The sequence below is a fragment of the Passer domesticus genome, chromosome 10 (genome assembly GCF_036417665.1).
Source record: "Passer domesticus isolate bPasDom1 chromosome 10, bPasDom1.hap1, whole genome shotgun sequence".
Lineage (NCBI taxonomy): Eukaryota > Metazoa > Chordata > Aves > Passeriformes > Passeridae > Passer > Passer domesticus.
This window is the reverse complement of record NC_087483.1, coordinates 5,489,948-5,508,578: the sequence shown is the minus strand read 5'-3', so window position 1 is coordinate 5,508,578 and position 18,631 is coordinate 5,489,948. Positions and strand designations below refer to the sequence as shown.

The 18,631-nt window shown below is 51.4% G+C and overlaps 1 protein-coding gene across 1 annotated transcript; it reads right to left on the bottom strand.

Annotated features, from left to right (window-relative positions):
• Positions 1 to 5,113: 5,113 nt before the first annotated feature.
• On the bottom strand, positions 5,114 to 9,265 carry LOC135309351 (maestro heat-like repeat-containing protein family member 7). Its single transcript, XM_064435500.1, has 12 exons — positions 8,916 to 9,265; positions 8,477 to 8,541; positions 8,218 to 8,367; positions 7,886 to 8,034; positions 7,432 to 7,579; positions 7,000 to 7,187; positions 6,773 to 6,910; positions 6,382 to 6,496; positions 6,069 to 6,209; positions 5,709 to 5,885; positions 5,420 to 5,575; positions 5,114 to 5,260 (listed from the first exon to the last, which is right to left on the bottom strand). The coding sequence occupies exons 1-11, from the start codon at positions 9,034 to 9,036 to the stop codon at positions 5,477 to 5,479; spliced, it is 1,491 nt and encodes a 496-aa protein (XP_064291570.1). The 5' UTR covers positions 9,037 to 9,265; the 3' UTR covers positions 5,114 to 5,260; positions 5,420 to 5,476.
• Between the last annotated feature and the right edge of the window lie 9,366 nt (positions 9,266 to 18,631).

Here is an 18,631-nt window from a genome sequence, read left to right as displayed (position 1 = left end):
TAAACAGCTCACGACGCTATTCAGGTGTGGCCCTGTTCCGTTTGTGTCTGTATATAAACGGCCGGCGTCATTGGTTCTAAGACATTATTTCACACCTTTGGGTTACCTGCTTTCCACCACAGTACAGGTTGCATCTTACTCTTGTCCTCATCAAATAATTTTGTAAGCCAGCCCATTCCCAGTGTATACAATTATGTTCATCCTTAATTAATTTTCACAATGCTCTTTCAGGTATAGCTGTCTCTCCCTGGGGAGTTGTAAAAACAATATGTTTTTGTTCTGCTCATAAATTCCTTGCTAATTCTAGATCTTTCTGATTATACGACATACATCACTATCATATTGTTCCTTACCTTTGGGAATTAGTGGTGCCCGAACCTCAGCAAGTTCTGCTGCTCTTTTTGCAACCTGTTACCCCATTTTGACGTCTGTTTCTCCTTTCTGATGTCCTTTGCAGTGCATAACTGCAACCACTTGAGGTACTAGTACTGGCTCCAGCAATTTTAAGATTTCTTCTGAATGCTTAATTTGCTTTCCTTGAGCTGTCAATAGTCCTTTTCTTTCCAAACTGCTTCATGGCACCGATTACTCTGAAGGCATACTTGGAATCTGTTCATATATTGATCCTTTTTCCTCAGGCTGGTCAGAAGGTACAGCTTAAAGTGATTATCTCTGCCTTCTGAGCTGACTTGTCTAGGGCTTCTATCCCCTATTGTTCCATGCTAATTGTATATCCCGATTTTCACTGATCTGCTCTTACAAAGCCACTCCCATCTGTGTACTGAGATTCTGCTCCTGGAATTGGGCTTTCTTTAAAATCTGGGCAGCTGGAATAAAGTGGACTTCATGGTTTTGATACAGTCATGCTACAAAGGTTCCTTGTCTGTCTGGTGAGTGGCCAGGAATGCTGCTGGATTAACTAGAGAAGAGATTAGTTTGGTAATACCACATTGTTCCACCAAAACTGCCTGATGTTTAAGCAGTCTGGAGGGTGAAAGCCAACGCCCACCCTTTTGCTCAAGAAGTGCTGCTACTGAATGTGAGATAAATACAATTATTTGTTTACCTAGAGTGAATCCTCAGGCTTCTTGGATGTTTGAAACAAGAGCAGCAACTGCTCACAGTCAGGCTGTCCCCTACTCACTTCATCCAGTTGTTTTGAGAAGTACACTATTGCTCTCTTCTATGGGCCAATTGTTTGAGCCACTACAAGGACTACAATCTCTACGCCCCCTACACAACAAGCAAGGGATCAGAGGGTTACAAGGAGCATAGGGCATCAGTCACTTTGCTTTCCCTGCCACTCCTGTCATCGCAAAGTGGAAATGCAGGTAGAGCTACTGCACTTGGTTCCTGCCAGGTCATAAGTCTCATTTGTGTCAGAGTCACTCTGGCCTTTCTCACCATCTACTTCTTCCTTGTCCTTCACCTGCCAAGCCCCTCTGGCTGACAATGCAAATGCAGTTCCACATATTCACACTCTTTCATACAACACAAAATGGGTTCTTAGGGGCTTTCCCACAAAGTAGAAATTTGTCTGAGCACTGAAGTGGTCCGAGCATCCAAAAGATATCATCCTATTGCTGGAAAAAATTCCCAGCTAGGTTGAGAATGAAGTGATCTCTAGGGGAAAAAATTACATTTGAGGAAAAGTCTGAGTAATTTCTAAAGGGCACATAGAGATCATTATGGGACCAAACCTGAGATAAATATTAGGGGACAGAAAGAACACTTGGGGGGTAAAATCTCAGGGTATCTGTCTTCCCACCACCTCGTCCCTTGCCCCAGCAGGGGAGCTTTGCCCTCCCTGTCCCCAGCCAGCCCAGCCTGGGCACCTCAGGGCTGTCCCCAGCCTCCTGCTGAGGCCCGGCCTCGAGGGCTTCTGCTGCAGGCCTGGCAGACGCTGTGGGGAAGCACCAGAGCAGCCGGGTGCCAGGAGCAAGGCGGCTTCCGGGGGGCTGCTTGTACCCTCTGACACCCAATTCCTCAGGGCTTCCCAGTGCTGCAGCCCCTCAGGAGCCTCCTGTTGTTCTGCCAATTGACAGAGGCCATTTAAAGGACACCTCACTGGAAATCATGTTCTTATTGTACTGTGAATATTAAGGAACCACAGTGAAAGAAGATACATTCAATAAAAATGTGTGCTTGGTTTTAGTGAGAAGCAAAAACAAGCAAGGCGGTGCACCTCAATCAGTACTGTAAGAGAGAAAGGAGAGCGATTTAGAAAGATGCATCACCAATTGCCTGAATTGTTTATCATCCTGCAGATCCACAGTTGCTGGGGGGCCCTGTTTTGCGCCAAGGACCTGGAGAACCATTCCCAGCAACTGGGAAAACCTATGTGGTCCATCCACCCATAGATGAGGTCTCCAAATTTGCCCCAAAAAGTCAGTCCACCTTTTATAGGCCAAAAAGAGCATGTCCAAGTGACTTGATTAAATGTTTTAGCCCAGAAACACCTGGAGCTGATGTCACTCTTCACAACCAGCAGGGGACACAGCTCAGCCAAAGGCCAGACCTCTGCTGCGAGGACTTCCCTTAAAATACCCTACAAACAAACCTCTAATCAAGTCAGTTGGGAAAGTTTCTTAAAATGATACATTTCTGCCACATAATTACACAGGGCTATGTGACAGTTTCTAAAGCAGCTGGTTTGGAGTCAAACAGCCAGCATTAAGAGTCCTTGTCATCTATTTGTAGCTAAATCACAGGGGGATTTGAAGGAGTTTGGAATGAGTTAGACACCCGACCTCCGAGTTTTTTAGATGATGCCATTTCTTTTTCTTATCTTTGGCACAGACAGGAAGGGAGAGTTTGGCTCACATCTCCACTGTATGGCTCACAAGGTCACAAGACTTCTAGTTACAAGACCTTTTAAGGATTTATTGGCCAATAAAACACTGCCAACAAGGATATTTATGTTTTGGACCCAATCCTTCAACATTTCGCTTTAGGGACTCATGCTACACTGTAAGCTTCCTTAGGCAATCATGTTATGGCAAACAAACCTACAGCACTGCATTCTCCACTTCTTGTTTACTTTTGTAACTACTTTTATTTTTTTTATATCTTAAAGTCTAAAACTTTAAACTTCCCTCCACTTAGTTTCATGTGTCACTGCTATGAACTCTAAATCCACATTCTCGCTTCTAGCACCTAAATTTGGAAGCCCTTTCCAAGGTCTCAGATCAAATCCTCTGTTTAATTCTAAGCTTTGCTTACAAGACCAAAGGTCTGAGAACTCCCTGCATTTTGGTTTCCAAGGACAGAGTGCCCAGGATGTGTCTTGTAAGTCCACTCTGCAAAGGCGGCTGCCAGGGGGCTGCTCATGGCCTCTGACACCCAATTGCTCAGGGCTTCCCAGTGCCCCAGCCCCTCAGGCTCTCCCCCAGCGCGGCCAAGCTGCCCGGCAGCAGCGCCGCAGCCCCACAGGAGCTCCAGAGGAGCCCCAGCCAGAGGCACCTGGGAGCCCTCAGCAATGCAGCCAGCAGCACACGGCCAGGAGGACACGGATGGCGCTTCCTGCCTGCCACAGGCCTTGTGGCCATCTCCAGGCACCGCTCCCGCAGGGATCCCCGCACCTCCGGCCCTGCCCACCCGCTCTGTCGGCAGCACAAAGGCTTCAGCAGAACCACCACAGGCCAAGGGGCTTCTGGCCATTGTCCCTGCAGCACTGCACGCCTGGGCAGCTGGCTGAGTGCAAGCACCATTTTCCCCACTCTTCCATCATGCCCTCGAGACCCTCAGCAGCAATAGAAAGATCTTGGGAGTCTGTGTATTATAACATGTCCTATATTTTTACACTAAAGAAAAACAAAATAAGAAAATAACAATCTTCATGAAAAGGAAAACAAGAGCAGGCTCAGGTGGCCCGTCTAGACAGAGCCTCTGGCATCATTCTGTGCAGAGCTCCAGCAGCACAGGTAGCCAAGCCCTGAGACCCGAAGCCACGTCTTCCACACCCTGCGCAGCTGATGGTCCAGGTTCTCGAGGATGGAATATTGCACGGTGGCCACTGCCCTGACAATGTGCAAAGTCTGAAGAGCCAGGCTTCTGACAGACAGGCAGCTATCATTTGCCAGTTCTTCAAGGGCTGCATGAGAGAGAAATAGAGCCACAGTCAGGTCCCAGATCTGCAAGGAGCTGAGGAGAGTCCCCTGCCATTGCCATCCCAGCCTGCAAGGCATGGCCAGGAGGGAGCAGGGACCAAGGGGATCAGGCCGAAGCTGCAGGCCATGAATCCCCCACATGGCCCTGAAATCTCTGTGCACTCTGCCCATGGGAGCAGTGCCCTCCACAGCCGGGGCAGGGCTTGCAGCTCCCCATGCCAGTCCCTGCTGTCAGCCCGCTGCCCTCACTCACCACTGCAGATCAGCTGGAGCTCGCCTGGCTGCCTCCTCAGGTGCCGCCCGGCCACCCCTGTGAACACAGAGCCTGTGACGGCGGCAGCGGCACAGCTCCCTGCCAGCGGCGCTGCCAGCGCTGCGGCCACACGCCCTGCTGGCCCGGCAGGGCTCAGCCCGGGCCCTTGCCGCACGCTGCCGCCCAAGGGCACGGCTGCCAGAGGGCGGCAGCAGCGCCCGGGCCAGGCGGGGCTCCACGGCGCCGGGCCCGGATGGCGCTGCCGGGGCAGCGGGCGGGGCTGGGGCCGAGCTGCGGCGGGCCGGGGAGGGAGCCCGGCCTCGGGGCTCACCCATGAACCTGATGGCCGCCTCTCGCAGGGGCTCCTGGGGGCTCTCCAGGTAGCGCAGGGCCCGGCGCAGCTGCTCGGCCGCTCGGCTCGTGTCCTCTGCCAGCTGCAGAGAGCGGCAGCAGGGAAGGCTCGGCGCGGACTCAGCCCCTGTGGCGGGCGCTCCCTGCGCCCAGCCCCGGCCTCCCCTGCCCGCACAGCCCTGAGGCGCGGCCAGCAGCCGCTGGCGCCGGGCTCCGCAGGGGGCAGAGGGCCGGCTGCTGCCCGGGGAGCCGCGGGGCCGCCCCGCAGCCCCGCCGCGCCGGGGCTCCATGGGCACCCGGCTCGGGCCCACAGCAGCCTGGAGAAGAGCCCGCGCGGCCTCTGGGTGCAGCAGCGGGCAGGGGCACAGCTGCCAGCCCCTCACATTGAGCACCGCGCTCAGGGGCCTTCTCCAGGCTGAGGCTCCGGATTCCAAGCTGTCCTTACCAGGGTGTCTGCGAACATCCACAGTTTCTTCTTCTTCACCACTTTGTCAAGATCCTTCCTCTTCAGGAAGTCAGCCACACAAAGCAGCGTTTCCAGAGAAGCCTGGTGAGCAGCAGAGTGGCAGAGATGGCCCCACAGGCCAGGACCCAGGACCTGTGTCCCTGTTCCATGGCCTGGAGGAGGCTGCAGCCTGCCAGGCGCCAGGACAGGGAGCATCCAAGCCCCCTTGCAGGGGTCTAACAGCAGCCTGGGAATACTCACTTGTGCCACACGCCAATTCTCATCATGGCAGTGGAAGAAGAGTGGGAGCAGGCTCTGTCACACCTGTGACTTCAGGACCTTTCTTTCCTTTTTCAGTGGAAGAGTCAGCAATGTTCGGAAGAGCAATATGGAGAGCAGTTGCACCTGGCTATTATTCTGTATGAACAGAAGAAAAGACGACCTTAGTATAGGCTGCGAGGGTCTCAGCTGGTCACAGGCCTGCAAATCTACAGGGCATAAAGTGTCCAGGCAGCACCCAGCGGTCATGGCTGGGACCACAGAGCCTTACATGGTCAAAGAGTGGCAGGAGCGCCTCAGCCAGCTGCAGGGCAATGGGGCTGGGTATCCGTAGGTCCTTGTCCAAGATTATAAAGCTGAGTACCATGACTGTCATTTTAACTGCCTCTCCATTTGCATCCCACAGGAGCTCCACAAGACTTTCAATCAGGCTCCACATTTTTTCGGTCTGCGCGGAACACAGGTCTGTGAAGCGCCACCCTGCCGCTGCAGGGCCTGGAGGCCAAAGGCCTGTCCCGAAGCACTCGGGCAGCTGAAGCGGGAGGCAGGAGAGCTGGGAGCAGCTGCCCCAGAGCCCAAAGCCCAGCCAAGCCCAAGTGACAGTGCAGCTTCAGCCGCTGCCCCTTCTCACCATTGAGGGATCATCAGTGAGCTTGAGAAGGGCCCTGAGTGCCAGGTGACGCCTCTCCCTGCACTTGCTCTGCACATGCCTTGACAAGATTTGCAGGACTCTGTCAGCCTCACGTTCCCTCAAGTCCAGGCACTCGAGGACCTGAAAGGCACAGGGCAGTGAGAGGGGACCCGGCCAGCAGCAGCCCGGAACCGCACAGGGCTGGGCCCAGGCAGCAGCACAGGGCACGGGCACCGTCCCAGGCAGCTGCGGCTACGAGAGGGCAGAGAGCTGGGAGACAGCTCAGCCAGGCAGCGCTGGCCTTCAGGCTCACCTCCACAAGGAACGCCAGGGCAGGCAGATCCCAGCGTAGCTCCTGTGTGCTCAGCAGCCGGAGCAGGTAGCGAAAGACCTGGGAACAGGAGAATATGGAGACGCAGGACATCTCCCTGGCAGGAGAAAAAGTCAACATGACTGTGAGTCAGGAGAGTAAACCTCTCCCAGGACTCACTCACACAGGTCTGGTCTTTCTCCAGCATCCTGCAAGGGCACCAGGGCGATTTGGGAGGCGGCTCCTTGGGGGCACCCTCCTCTCCCAGCCTTTTCCAGTCTGCTTGGCCGTCCCTCAGTGACGAGGGCCTCTGGCCCACAGCCACAGGGACTGTGTGGGGCACCCTGGGCACAGAGCACAAGTGGCTGGAGCAATGGGGAGAAGGGGGTCTCACCTGGCCAGCAGACCCACGGCATAGTGGTGGGTGTCAGCACAGAGCAGTGTGTCCCAGGCACCCCTGCGTTCCATTGCCACCACCACATCCTTGTACTGCTTTCGGCAGAGCAGCAACTTCAGGGTCCGCACTGCAAAGCTGTGTGCAGAGCAAAGCCCAGGTCACACTGGGAGCACTGGCTCATTCCCAGGCCACATGGCCGGGACAGGAGCTCTAGGATGGAGCACCTGTTGGGGCTGCTGGCAAGGCCGTGTTCTTCCTGGCATCCCTTCCAGAAGGTATCAACCTTCTTTGGCATCCCTTCTGTGCTGAAGAACACTTGGAAGAGCAGCTGCACAAACAGGCGTGGGAAATAAAACTTCATTAGATGTGGGACACAGCGCACCTGGAGGATCTTCCACATCACCACAGTTGCCTGCAAAGAACAAAGCCCCAGAGAGAGTGCTCAGTGCCGAGGTGTCCGTGTGGCAGGGCCCGAGCATGGCAGGGAGAGGCCCGGAGAGACGCAGGGGGAGCAGGGGGCCTGGTGGCCCTGAAGCTGCCCCTGGGCCAGGTTTCAGGCCAGCGCCTGAGGCAGGGAGATGCAGTGGGGGAAGGAGGCTGGAGAGCTGCTGGAGAGGCAGCCTTGGGGCCAGCAAAGGCCACTTGCAGAAACTCACAGCCAGGGCAAAGACACCCGTTTTGTCCCCATCGGAGGTGCACGTGCTGTGCTCAGGCCAGTTCCCCAGCACATCCAGGAGTGTCAGCTGCACTGGCTTTGCAGTCCTGGGCGAGCACATGATGGTTTTCCACATGGCCATGGCAGCTCTGCAGGGTTAGAGCTCTGTCTCAGGGCGGTCTCAGACACAGCACCGCTGGGAGCTGAGCTGGCTGCCAGCTCTGCCTCTGCCCTCTGCCCCTGGCCAGCAGCAGCCAGGCAGCCCAGCCCTGTGGGGACAGAGCCCTGAGGGGCAGGGAGGGAGCACGGCAGCAGGCTCAGGGGCTGACATGCCAGGGCTGGGAAAGGGAGCAGCCAGAGGGCCCTGGAAGTCTCTGCTGCTCAGACACCTGGGCCAGGCTGTGCAGGGTGATGGGCTGGGGAGCCCTGAGCCCTCTGGGCAGCTGGGCCCTTACCTGTCACAGGACGGGGCCACACGCAGGAGCGTCATGACTACATCATCACGCTGTGCTTCAGTGAGATTCAGCAGGGTCTTGTCCAGCCTGTGCTCAGCGGAATCATTGGCCAGGAGCCACTGGTGGATGTACCTCACCATGGCAGGCACCTGGAGAAGGCACAGGGAAACTTGGAAAGCTGCCAAAGGGAGCAATGTCCCCAGCTTCCCCAGAGACGTTCTTCCCTTCCCATCACACTGCGATGGCTTCAGAGGCTCATAAGGACCAGCAGGCGTGGCTTCAGACACCAAGCCATTCCTTGGGGGATCAAACCCTGGCCACAGGTTGCTTACTTGCTTTGGATTGTAAAAACCTTCCTCTACAAGCATATACAGCAGGGCAGCACTGGTCTTGCTTTGGAAGATGGGCGAGTATGGTCTGAACCCAGCGCCCCTGGTGATGGTCTCTTCCTGACGAATCCTCTTGATGAATTTGCAAACGAGCTGTAGGAGAAGGGCAAGAAGCCAGGGATGTTCCATGGAGTGCTCCACACACGGTGCTCGGCTGAGCAGGGACAGCAGGCCCAGCCCAGGTGGGCATGGCTGCAGGTACCTGCACTGTTCTGTGGAAGCAGCCACGGCTGGATTGCTGCTCTTGTGTGCGCTCCACGGCTGCATCTGGCAAAGAGCGAGCACAGCCAGAGCTGAGGGGCTGCGGGAGAGGCCGGAGAACACAGCCCAGCCCTGCGCTCCCCAGGCAGGGACAGCCCCGGGATGCCCCAGGGGGATGGAGCACGGCCACTGCAGGGTGTCTGCCTGGGCCCTCTTCCGTCCTGTCCATGGGCATGTCCCCAGGGGATGGGATGGGATGGGATGGGATGGGATGGGATGGGATGGGATGGGATGGGATGGGATGGGATGGGATGGGATGCCATGGGTTGCCATGGGATGCCATGGGATGGGAAGCCATGGGATAGGTTGGGATGGGATGCCATGGGATGGGGCCACGCTGGCTGCAGGCTCCAGCACTGCGGCCCAGCTCTGCCACTCACCCTCCTGTGGTGGATGGAGCGGCACCACCTCTTCAGTCTGCTCTGCTGGGGCAGCTCCAGAGCCTTCTTTCTCCTCCTCCAAACAGGCCATCTTGGGCACTCTCAGGGATCTCTGCTCCATGTCAGTGACTAGTAGGAGCTAGTTGCAGGAGAGAAGTCTTGGAAAAGGTCCAAGGCACCAAGTCCCACGCTCCGCCCTTGTGGGCACCTGCAAAACAGAAGCCTCGGAAGGCCACGGGTCACCAGGTCCTGTGGTCTGGCCTCAAGGTCAGCTGCAGGAAGAACTCCTCAGAAAAGCTCCGGGTCAGACAAGAACAAGTGCGCTGTGCGGGGGCTCCTCACAGCACCGCTCTGTTCCGTCGTGTGCTCAGAGAACTCTGGAGTGTTCTTATCACTTCCAGCTCCTATGTCAGCACGTGTCACAAAGGCCCTTGGATACCCAGTTCCCTTCCATGCCACGGTGACCGTGCTGCAGCGTGTCACAAAGGGCCCTTGCACACACTGCCACCTGCCCTGGGGCCACCCCCAGCCCACCCAAAGTGGCCCCGGTTGGAAGGAATCCCTGGCCCCAAGTGTCTAAGGCAGCCCGACAGGATCTTTAGCAAGGGCTCAGCCCATCAGCAAACGCTGCCCTGCTCTGCGGGCTCAGGGCAGCAGAAGGAGCCCCCAGGGCTGCCGAGGCAGCCGCGCTGGCAAGGGCACGAGGCCTTCCAGGGAATCTGGCACGGCCTCCTTGGGACACGTCCTGGCTGCTGGCCATCCTAAACCCGCGGCTGTGACAGGCACAGGGAACGTGTGCGCCAGGGCACCAATGCTGCTCTGAGCCCTGGGGCCCGGGCAGCGCTGCCATCAGCAGGTGTGGCAGAGTCCCCGCCCAAGCAGAGCTGCCACCCCCCGAGCCCTGGCAGCGCTGCTGCCCCTCTCCTGCCCCAGAGACCTGTGCCCCGGGGGGCTTCTGTGCCACAGGGAGCCAAAGCCCACGTGCACTGGGGGCTGTGCTCCTCCCTGCAGGGGCTGTTGGCAGCAGCACCTGGAGCTCTGCTGCAACACTTGGTGTTCTGCAGAAGCTCTTACTACATGCTGGAAGTGTTTTCTCATTCAAGTAATTTCCTGCAGTACAAAAGCCTCTTTACCGTGATGACACAGAAGAATCTGGCATTAAAGACTCCTCACTTCAGGAAAGATTTACTTCCCATTTCTCAACTCAAGTAATTCTAAAAAAGTTGCAAACTCCCTCAATGAATTGCGATGGCCTGAGAACATGAGAGTTGGAAATTGCCTTCCCCTCTCAAAGCAGCAACTCATGTGCCTTGATGTCATGCACTGGGAGTCACTTTACAAACATCACACTACCCAGAGGTGAACAGAGGCCATTCTTTGCTTTCAAATGGTTTTCAATGACCGGATGATAATATCCTCATTCCCTTAAGGAATAGAAGCTCTAAAAGAATGCAAGTCCTCTTCTTCCCTGCAGGATAATCAGGACCATGAACAGAAATAGTCACAGGTATTCTTTCTGCCCTCCATAACCAATGCTCCACCAAACCACAGATGCTGTCTTCAAACTGACTCCAATTCCAGCCTAGACCTCTCCCCTTCCAGACAACTCCTTCCCCAACCTGCCCCCCAACACCAATCCCCCCAAACACCTGCACAGGAGCCCTCAACACCCCACCGGCACCCCCAGCTGTCCCTGTCCCTCCGCAGAGCTTTCCCAGCCTCCAGCAGACCCCCTGGTTCCCTGCACATGCCGTGGGATGGCCCTCAGGAGGATCTGCTCCAAGGCCTTTCCCGGTAGCAAGCTCAGGCTGCCAGGCCCATGGTTCCTGGATCATCCTTCCCACCGAGCCTTCCTGAGCACGGCTGTTCCCTTGGCACATTTGTGCTCGGCTGGGACTTCTCCACTCACCCAGGGCTGCTGCTAAAGGATGGAGAGCAGCCTGGCAAGCTCTTTCTGCAGCTGCCTCTTTCCTCTTGGGGGAGGCAGAACATTGCACAAGCAAGAAACTGGTGCCTCCACAGACCCTGGATCCATGCTGGGACAGACATGGACGTGAAGTATGTCATATGGAAAAACTCTTTATCACTAACCGCTCGCATTTGTTCTGTCTGTTCCTTTGTTACCCGTGGTATCAAGCAATACTCACTTGTTTGTCATACACAGAGACCCCCGCCTACACAGCTCATTCACACCATGTGGGTTCAAGTCTGATGGGTGCCTTGCACAGGTGGCACAGGGAGTCCCACCTACACGGTCCCGGGGCAGGGGCGAGCGTCCCCTTGGTGGGTTAGAGTCCCAGAGTTCAGGAGTGGTATGCTAACTGGCATTGATTAAATGTGGCTGGAATTTGGATTGGGAGCTGGTTTAGAGAGTTTATTAAGTCTGGTATAATATCGTGTGTGTGTCCATGTGTTAAATCTGTCAATGCAACATCGTTTACTCTTTGCTTATGTGAAGATAAGGAAGGGAATGTGCTCAACACTGTTACCTTTTTCCTTTGGGGATGGAATGCTATTAATTGGAGTAGAAGTAGTCAGAAAATTGAGTGTGCGTTCCAAGGTTCATCTCTAAGAATGCAAGAAGTGGAGACACAGTCTCAGAGGGAAACAGCGTTGTATGGTTGTCCTGGGTTGACTATATGATGCTTTTATCCCCAGTCGTCTTGTTCTGTTTATACTGAATAATAAGTTTTACACCTTTAAGATTCTCTTCCAGACAGTGAAGAAGGGAGGGAAGAAGCGCGCAGTTTGTCTTCAGACTGCTCTCACTCCTACACAATCCTGTTCCTGGACTGTGTTGTCTGCGGATGGACAGACAGCAGGACAGAGCTCCTTTTTTCCCTTTTTTTTTGCTTTTAGTTAGTTTTAGCTAGCTGAGGCAAAGAAGTTCCCTGGACTGTGATTTTTCCTTTTTCTTGGACCTGTTCAAGCCTGCTCTGCACTGAACACCCAGAAGAGCAATGGCAGCTCCACCTGTGGCCCCCTGGCCGGGCCTGGGCCGCGGCGTTTCCAGCACCAGAGAGACTGATCAGAGACTGAGTGAGCCGAGCTGCAACCCGGGGAGGGGACTGTTCTGAGTTTGCCTTTTTTTTTTTTTTGGAGTAGTGAGAAGTTTTATTGTTTAATATTGTTTGGGTTCTATTGTTTAATAAACAGGTTTCTTTCCACTTTTTCTCCAAGGAGATATTTTCTCCCAAACCGGTTGGAGGGGGGAGGGGCAATTGGAGCTGCTTTTGTAGAGAAGCCCCTTTGGGGGTTATGTCCCAAACAAGCCCCAAACCAGGACAATGGTCTTGCAGATTGGAAATTGAAATTGATTGTCTAGAGAACTTAAAATACTCTGAGGATGTTCTGGAGGACATAGGTCCCTGGCAGCCTAGCTGGGAATTTTTTCCAGCAATAGGATGATATCTTTTGGATGCTCGGAGCACCTTAAGCGCTCAGACAATTTTCTAGTTTGTGGGAAAGCCCCTAAGTACCCTTTTGTGTTGTATGAAAGATTGTGAATATGTGGAACTGCATTTGCATTGTCAGCCAGAGGGGCTTGGCAGGTGAAGGACAAGGAAGAAGTAGATGGTGAGAAAGGCCAGAGTGACTCTGACACAAATGAGACTTACAATCTGACAGGAACCAAGTGCAGTAGCTCTACCTGCATTTCCATTTTCCGATGACAGGAGTGGCAGGGAAAGCAAAGTGACTGATGCCCTATGCTCCTTGTAACCCTCTGATCCCTTGCTTGTTGTGTAGGGGGCGTAGAGATTGTAGTCCTTGTAGTGGCTCAAACAATTGGCCCATAGAAGAGAGCAATAGCCTACTTCTCTAAACAACTGGATGAAGTGAGTAGGGGACAGCCTGACTGTGAGCAGTTGCTGCTCTTGTTTCAAACATCCAAGAAGCCTGAGAATTCACTTGAAGTCAACAAATAATTGTATTTATCTCACATTCAGTAGCAGCACTTCTTGAGCAAAAGGGTGTGTATTGGCTTTCACCCTCCAGATTGCTTAAATATCAGGCAGTTTTGGTGGAACAATGTGGTATTACCAAACTAATCTCTTCTCTAGTTCATCCAGCAGCATTCCTGGCCACTCACCAGACAGACAAGGAACGTTTGTAGCATGACTCTATCAAAACCACAAAGTCCGCTTTATTCCAGCTGCCCAGATCTTAAAGAAAGCCCAATTCCAGGAGCAGAATCTCAGTACACAGATGGGAGTGGCTTTGTAAGAGCAGATCAGTGAAAATCGGGATATACAATAAGCACAGAGTAAGTCAGCTCAGAAGGCAGAGATAATCACTTTAAGCTGTACCTTCTGACCAGCCTGAGGAAAAAGGATCAATATATGAACAGATTCCAAGTATGCCTTCAGAGTAATCGGTGCCATGAAGCAGTTTGGAAAGAAAAGGACTATTGACAGCTCAAGGAAAGCAAATTAAGCATTCAGAAGAAATCTTAAAATTGTTGGAGGCAGTACTAGTACCTCAAGAGGTTGCAGTTATGCACTGCAAAGGACATCAGAAAGGAGAAACAGACGTCAAAATAGGGTAACAGGTTGCAAAAAGAGCAGCAGAACAAAGCCATGCTGAGTTTTGGGCACTAATTCCCAAAGGTAAGGAACAATATGACAATGATGTATGTCGTATAATTAGGAAGATCTAGAATTAGCAAGGAATATAGGAGCAGAACGGAAACATATTGTTTTTGCAACTCCTCAGGGATAGACAGTTATACCTGAAAGAGCATTGTGAAAATTAATTACGGATGAACATAATTGTATACAGTGGGAAGGGGATGCCTTATATAATTATTTGAGAAGGACAAGAGTAAGATGCAACCTGTACTCTAGTGGAAAGCAGGTAAGACAAGGGTGTGAAATAATGTCTTAGAACCAATCCACAAACTAGGACTAGAGTTAAGCTTGGCACAGTAGACAAGGGACGATATCCTGGACAGTACTGGCAAGTTGACTTTTCTCAATTGCCAAGAAAAGGGGGCTATAAATGCCTTTTACCTTTCACTGATATCTTCTCAGCGTGACCTAAGGCATTCCCAACCCAAACAAATAAAGCCAAAGGAGTTGTCAAGATTTTGTTAAACAACATAATGCCTTGGTTCAGAGTGCCTTTAGACATCTCCTCTGATCGAGGGCCACGTTTCCTAGCAAATATTGCACAGCAACTTTGCAATAATCTCCAAATCCACTGGCACCTACACATGCTGTATTGGCCCCAGGCCAGCAGCCAAGTGGAAAAGATGAATTATCTGCTAAAACAACAAATAGTCAAATCTGGACAAGGGGCCAACATACCTTGGCCCCAGGACCTACTTTTGGCTTAATTACGGATTCCAGGAGACTAAGAACAAAAGAAAATCTGAATCCCTTGGAAATACTGTACAGAAGACCATATAAGCATAACTATCAAGGGGAAGATACTGTACAAGTTGGGGAGGGGTATCTGCAGGACCATGTTGTTCAACTGACACAACAGCTGCAGCAAATAAATCAACACATTTTGAGCAGAGGAGCAAGAGGATGCTCCTCTCCACAAATCCAGCCTGGGGACCAGGTATACATCAAATCCCCTGAGGGAAAGCCTCTTATCCCAAAATGGAAAGGACTGTATTTAGTAATTTTAACCACTTACACAGCCTTTAAGGCTTAAAGCGTTAAACTCTTGGCTACACTATTCCAGAATTAAAAGACTTCTGCAAAAGGCAAGAGGAGTCCACAACTGGACCTCCGAAAGAACAGAAGAAACCAAGATGCGCTTCACACCATCATTGTCCTCCTGATATTTCTGATCAGAATCCAAGCCACAGTAGGTGACTGTCACTACCATCATGATCTCCTTGGCCTGTGAGATCCTGGTAGATGGAGCACTCAAAAATATTCAGGACCTAATTGGCTAAAGGGGATTAAAAAGGTAAAAACACTTTACACCATTTTAAGGATTAATGACCGAGCAGTTGAAGTTGAGGAAAACCTGACTCCATGCTGGCCTTTCTTGTCCCACCTGAAAGCAGGACCTCTATGGCTTGTAAGTTTGAAACTCACAAACCTCTTTTAGTTGAGATTACTACAGTGACCATGCACATCCGTGACCTTTCTAACAAGCAGCGTGTGAATCCATTTTCATGTGATTCCTATCAGGATTTTTGTGCTATGCAAATTAAAAGGGGAGAATATAACCCAGCACAAGATAGTTCCCTTCTTCTGCGGGGCACAGGTGGGGTGGGAGGACCATCATCACACAGACATACAGGAATTGAACCTGCCAGGAATGCAACCCAACAAATATTGTTTCCAGCAGGCAGCTCTTGTGCCACTAGAATAATAAATCGTCCTGCTGGTATGCTTAGTACGTGGAACAGGTCTCATAGGGGATCTGCTTTTGAGAACTGAATTTCATTCTTGGCTTATTCCAGGCCATCAGAAACAGTAACCAATCAAGGTGGAGGGGAAGCCGGGAGCACAATCATCCTGTTAGGGTATATCATGCCCAATGTCATGATTGTGTGATGGCAACCCAGATATGCATGGAATCCTGACAGCACATCTACATCCTCTTATGGGCTCAGGTACTCAGAATACTCAGCCATTTGTACTGGGAACTTTAGTAAACTAAGTGTCATTTGTAATACTACCAGGGGCCAGTGTAAGGTTTCTGAAGGTTTCTGAAACGCTTGCCTAAAGGCAGGCAATGTATCTGAAGAAACCAGTTACCATGCCTTGGGTACTCGACAAGGAGCGAAACAGAACGGGTCACACAACGGGCATTTAAAATTAAAACAAACAACTTTACATTAGCAAACAATGACATAGCATGGGACCCATATGTGAAATAATATAGTCTTTCACTCTGGGGTAAGAAAAACAAATGAACAATTGTTGCTTTTAGATCCACAGTACTCTCTGAAAAAGCTGGAGGTAAAGATAGAGGCTAAAAGATCCAAAATTAAACAGCAATACTACCCATTCATAGATCAAAGCCTAAAGGTCTGGGAGACATGGATACATTCCCAGACACCAAGTCATAGGTCTAAAAAAGGCTTAAGGGGACGGTTTGGGTCTGAACTGGGAATATGAAATTCTATTGATCAAGAAGTCTTAGCCAATAGATGAAGCACTGTGAGTTCTTATATTGGACAGACACAAACTCCTCTCAGATCAGCCCTGCTAACACTTGCCCAAACCCAAAGCCTGGCAGGTAACCTATTAACCACCCTGGCCAACAATACACAGCAGGATTGTTTCCAGTAGTTGTTGGCTTTATGGGAAAACTACAGGGTAACATTTCTTTAGCATTTCAATGTAGACAAGCTCAGCTGTGGCTACAGTCTGTAATATCAGGAAAACTTAAAAAAAGGAGAGCTGGGGAAATTGCCATGAGAATTAACTAAATCATGCCTAAAAATGAAACCACAAAGGAATTTGAAAAAGACTTCCACACTTGGTGGCAGTTGGTCAATTTCCCATAGAATGAACAGAACCCTGCAGTCTTTTACATTAACCATTAAGAATGCAACAAAATACTGTGTAATTCCAATTTTGGCCCTTGGAGCTATAAGAACTCATGTATCTCTCAGTCCCATTCAGCATAATGTCTGGGCCATTTTCAACAAGAAAACTGGAAACTGGCAAACTCTTAGTATCAAAGCATGTGTCCCAAGGGATGCACTGAATTTTGCGTGCAAAAATGCAGGGCTTGACAGAGAGGATTGGTGTCTGCACACTAAGGGCAGCCCTTGTATTTGTGAAATGAGCCCAGTAACCCATGCACAGTCACAGGCGTGTTATGTGGGAAGGGGATGTGCCTGTGTGAGATCTCCTTGCACAACTATTACAACAGATTATTCAAATAAAAGTGCTAATGATAATAACATCTTATTTGTAATTCAAAAACAAAAATGGATATGACTTGAGCTTCACCACACAATAAGTTCTCTTGAGCTTATGCAGAATGCGTACGATGTGTATCATGAAGCACCCAAATTCCAAACTGGAAGGAACATTAATGTTCTAAAAGAAATGCTGTACCAGCCCAATATAGAATGGCCAGTGGCAGAAGTCAAAAATGCATCTCACAGAGCCTTATGGACACTCAAATTGGTATCAAAGAAGTTACCAAAATCATCACCAAAATAGAGAAATAAAGAGAACATCATGAGTCAGATGTCTTCTTGTGATGGACAAATCTGCAATCACCAACAGCTCCTCCGAGTTTTAGCTTCCTCAGCAAACCAGTTCTAATATAGAAAAAAAAAAAATTAACCCTCCTCTTAACCATCATGAACCTATGGATGTGGTAGAAAATTAAAAGAGCAGCATAACAGTACATATGTCCTGTGGACTGTGGAGGGAATCTTGCAAAAGAATTTGCATCAGGATAAAGAGAAGGGGAGGATGAAAGAAGGTCTTTGTCTGACATAAGCACAGGCAATTCACATAAGCAAACAAGTACTTAGCACAGACACAGGTAAGTACTTAGCACCAGTTAGCATAAGAAAAACCTGGGGGCCTAACTTGACAGGAGAGGGACTTGAAAAAAGCTTTAGACACATTCTAGCAGAAGAAGGAAGGGCAAGTAGGCAATGAGCCCTGTGCAGGGAAGCCATGAGGAAGAATTGCTGCTTTAGGGCATGGAGACCGCTCTGGCCAGCGCCTGGACATCAGCTTCAAGTACAGGAATCTGACAGAATGTATTTCTAACCCCCTGCCTATGCAATCACCTCAGCAGGGTAAAGATGGATGGTATTTTTGATGCAATTCCTACATCAACCCACTGAAATTTATACATGGCAGAGAAGCATTTTGGTGGGGTGCAGACCCCTGTCCTCCCGTCAGCTCAATAAAAGGGCTTTTGGTGGACAATGCATTTGTCTGCAGATTTCTTTGAATTAGGGAGACCCCTCGGGACTGCTGTATCCTGAGGGAACACTATGGGCCCTGACCTGTGCCTCAGCTTCCAGGACCGCTCTTGGCCAGCATCCTGACGTGGATGCAGGACAGCTGCGAGGCACTGCTGGCACCCAGCGGGACAGGACCGGCTGTCTCGTGTCCACGTAGCCCCCCTCACACAGCCAGGGCCACCCCGAACCCAGACAAAGGCTCACGTGTCAGCAGAGAGGAGCAAGGAGCACTGGGCTCCTCTCAGGGGATCTCAGCATGGTGCTGCAGTGGGAGGGGCAGACAGGCCACCCACCTTCAGGGCATCCCCTGCATCAACAGGGCGTGCATTTTGGCCTTTTCATCCCTCCACACCAGAACCAGGCCTGACATCTCCTCCTCTGCAGTTTTTCCACTTAGGACGTCATCTCACGCTTGGCCAGTGCATCAGATGAGGCCGCAATGGCTTCTGATACCACCTCCATGCCAACCACAGCTCCACTGTGTGCTGTTCCTCTTTCACAGGTTAACTTCCCATCAATTGACCAATCCATTGTTTCTCTCAAGGGTCACATTCCCACCAGTTCAACCATAAGGTTTCCTTCACTGTCTGTTCTTCATTATCTTGCTGACGTGCACAGCAGCAGATCAAATGTGGCAGGGCCTTAGACACGACTTGGCTCCTGACACACAGGCTCCTTGTGCCACTGCTGGCCTTCCGTGTGCTCAGCAAAATCTGTACCTGCACAGGGTTGTGGAACTGCACCTTCAGCACAGGGACCGTGCCAGCCTGACCTGCCCTCGTTCCTCTGGGTCTGTGCACAAAACACG

Excerpts from the sequence above, each read along its gene's own strand:
- LOC135309351 (XM_064435500.1), bottom strand. The coding sequence starts at position 9,036 with ATGGAGCAGAGATCCCTGAGAGTGCCCAAGATGGCCTGTTTGGAGGAG. Across the intron at positions 8,035-8,217 it reads GTTTTTACAATCCAAAGCAA|GTGCCTGCCATGGTGAGGTA; the intron begins GTAAGCAACCTG and ends TGCCTTCTCCAG. Across the intron at positions 7,580-7,885 it reads GTGGCCCCGTCCTGTGACAG|AGCTGCCATGGCCATGTGGA; the intron begins GTAAGGGCCCAG and ends CTAACCCTGCAG.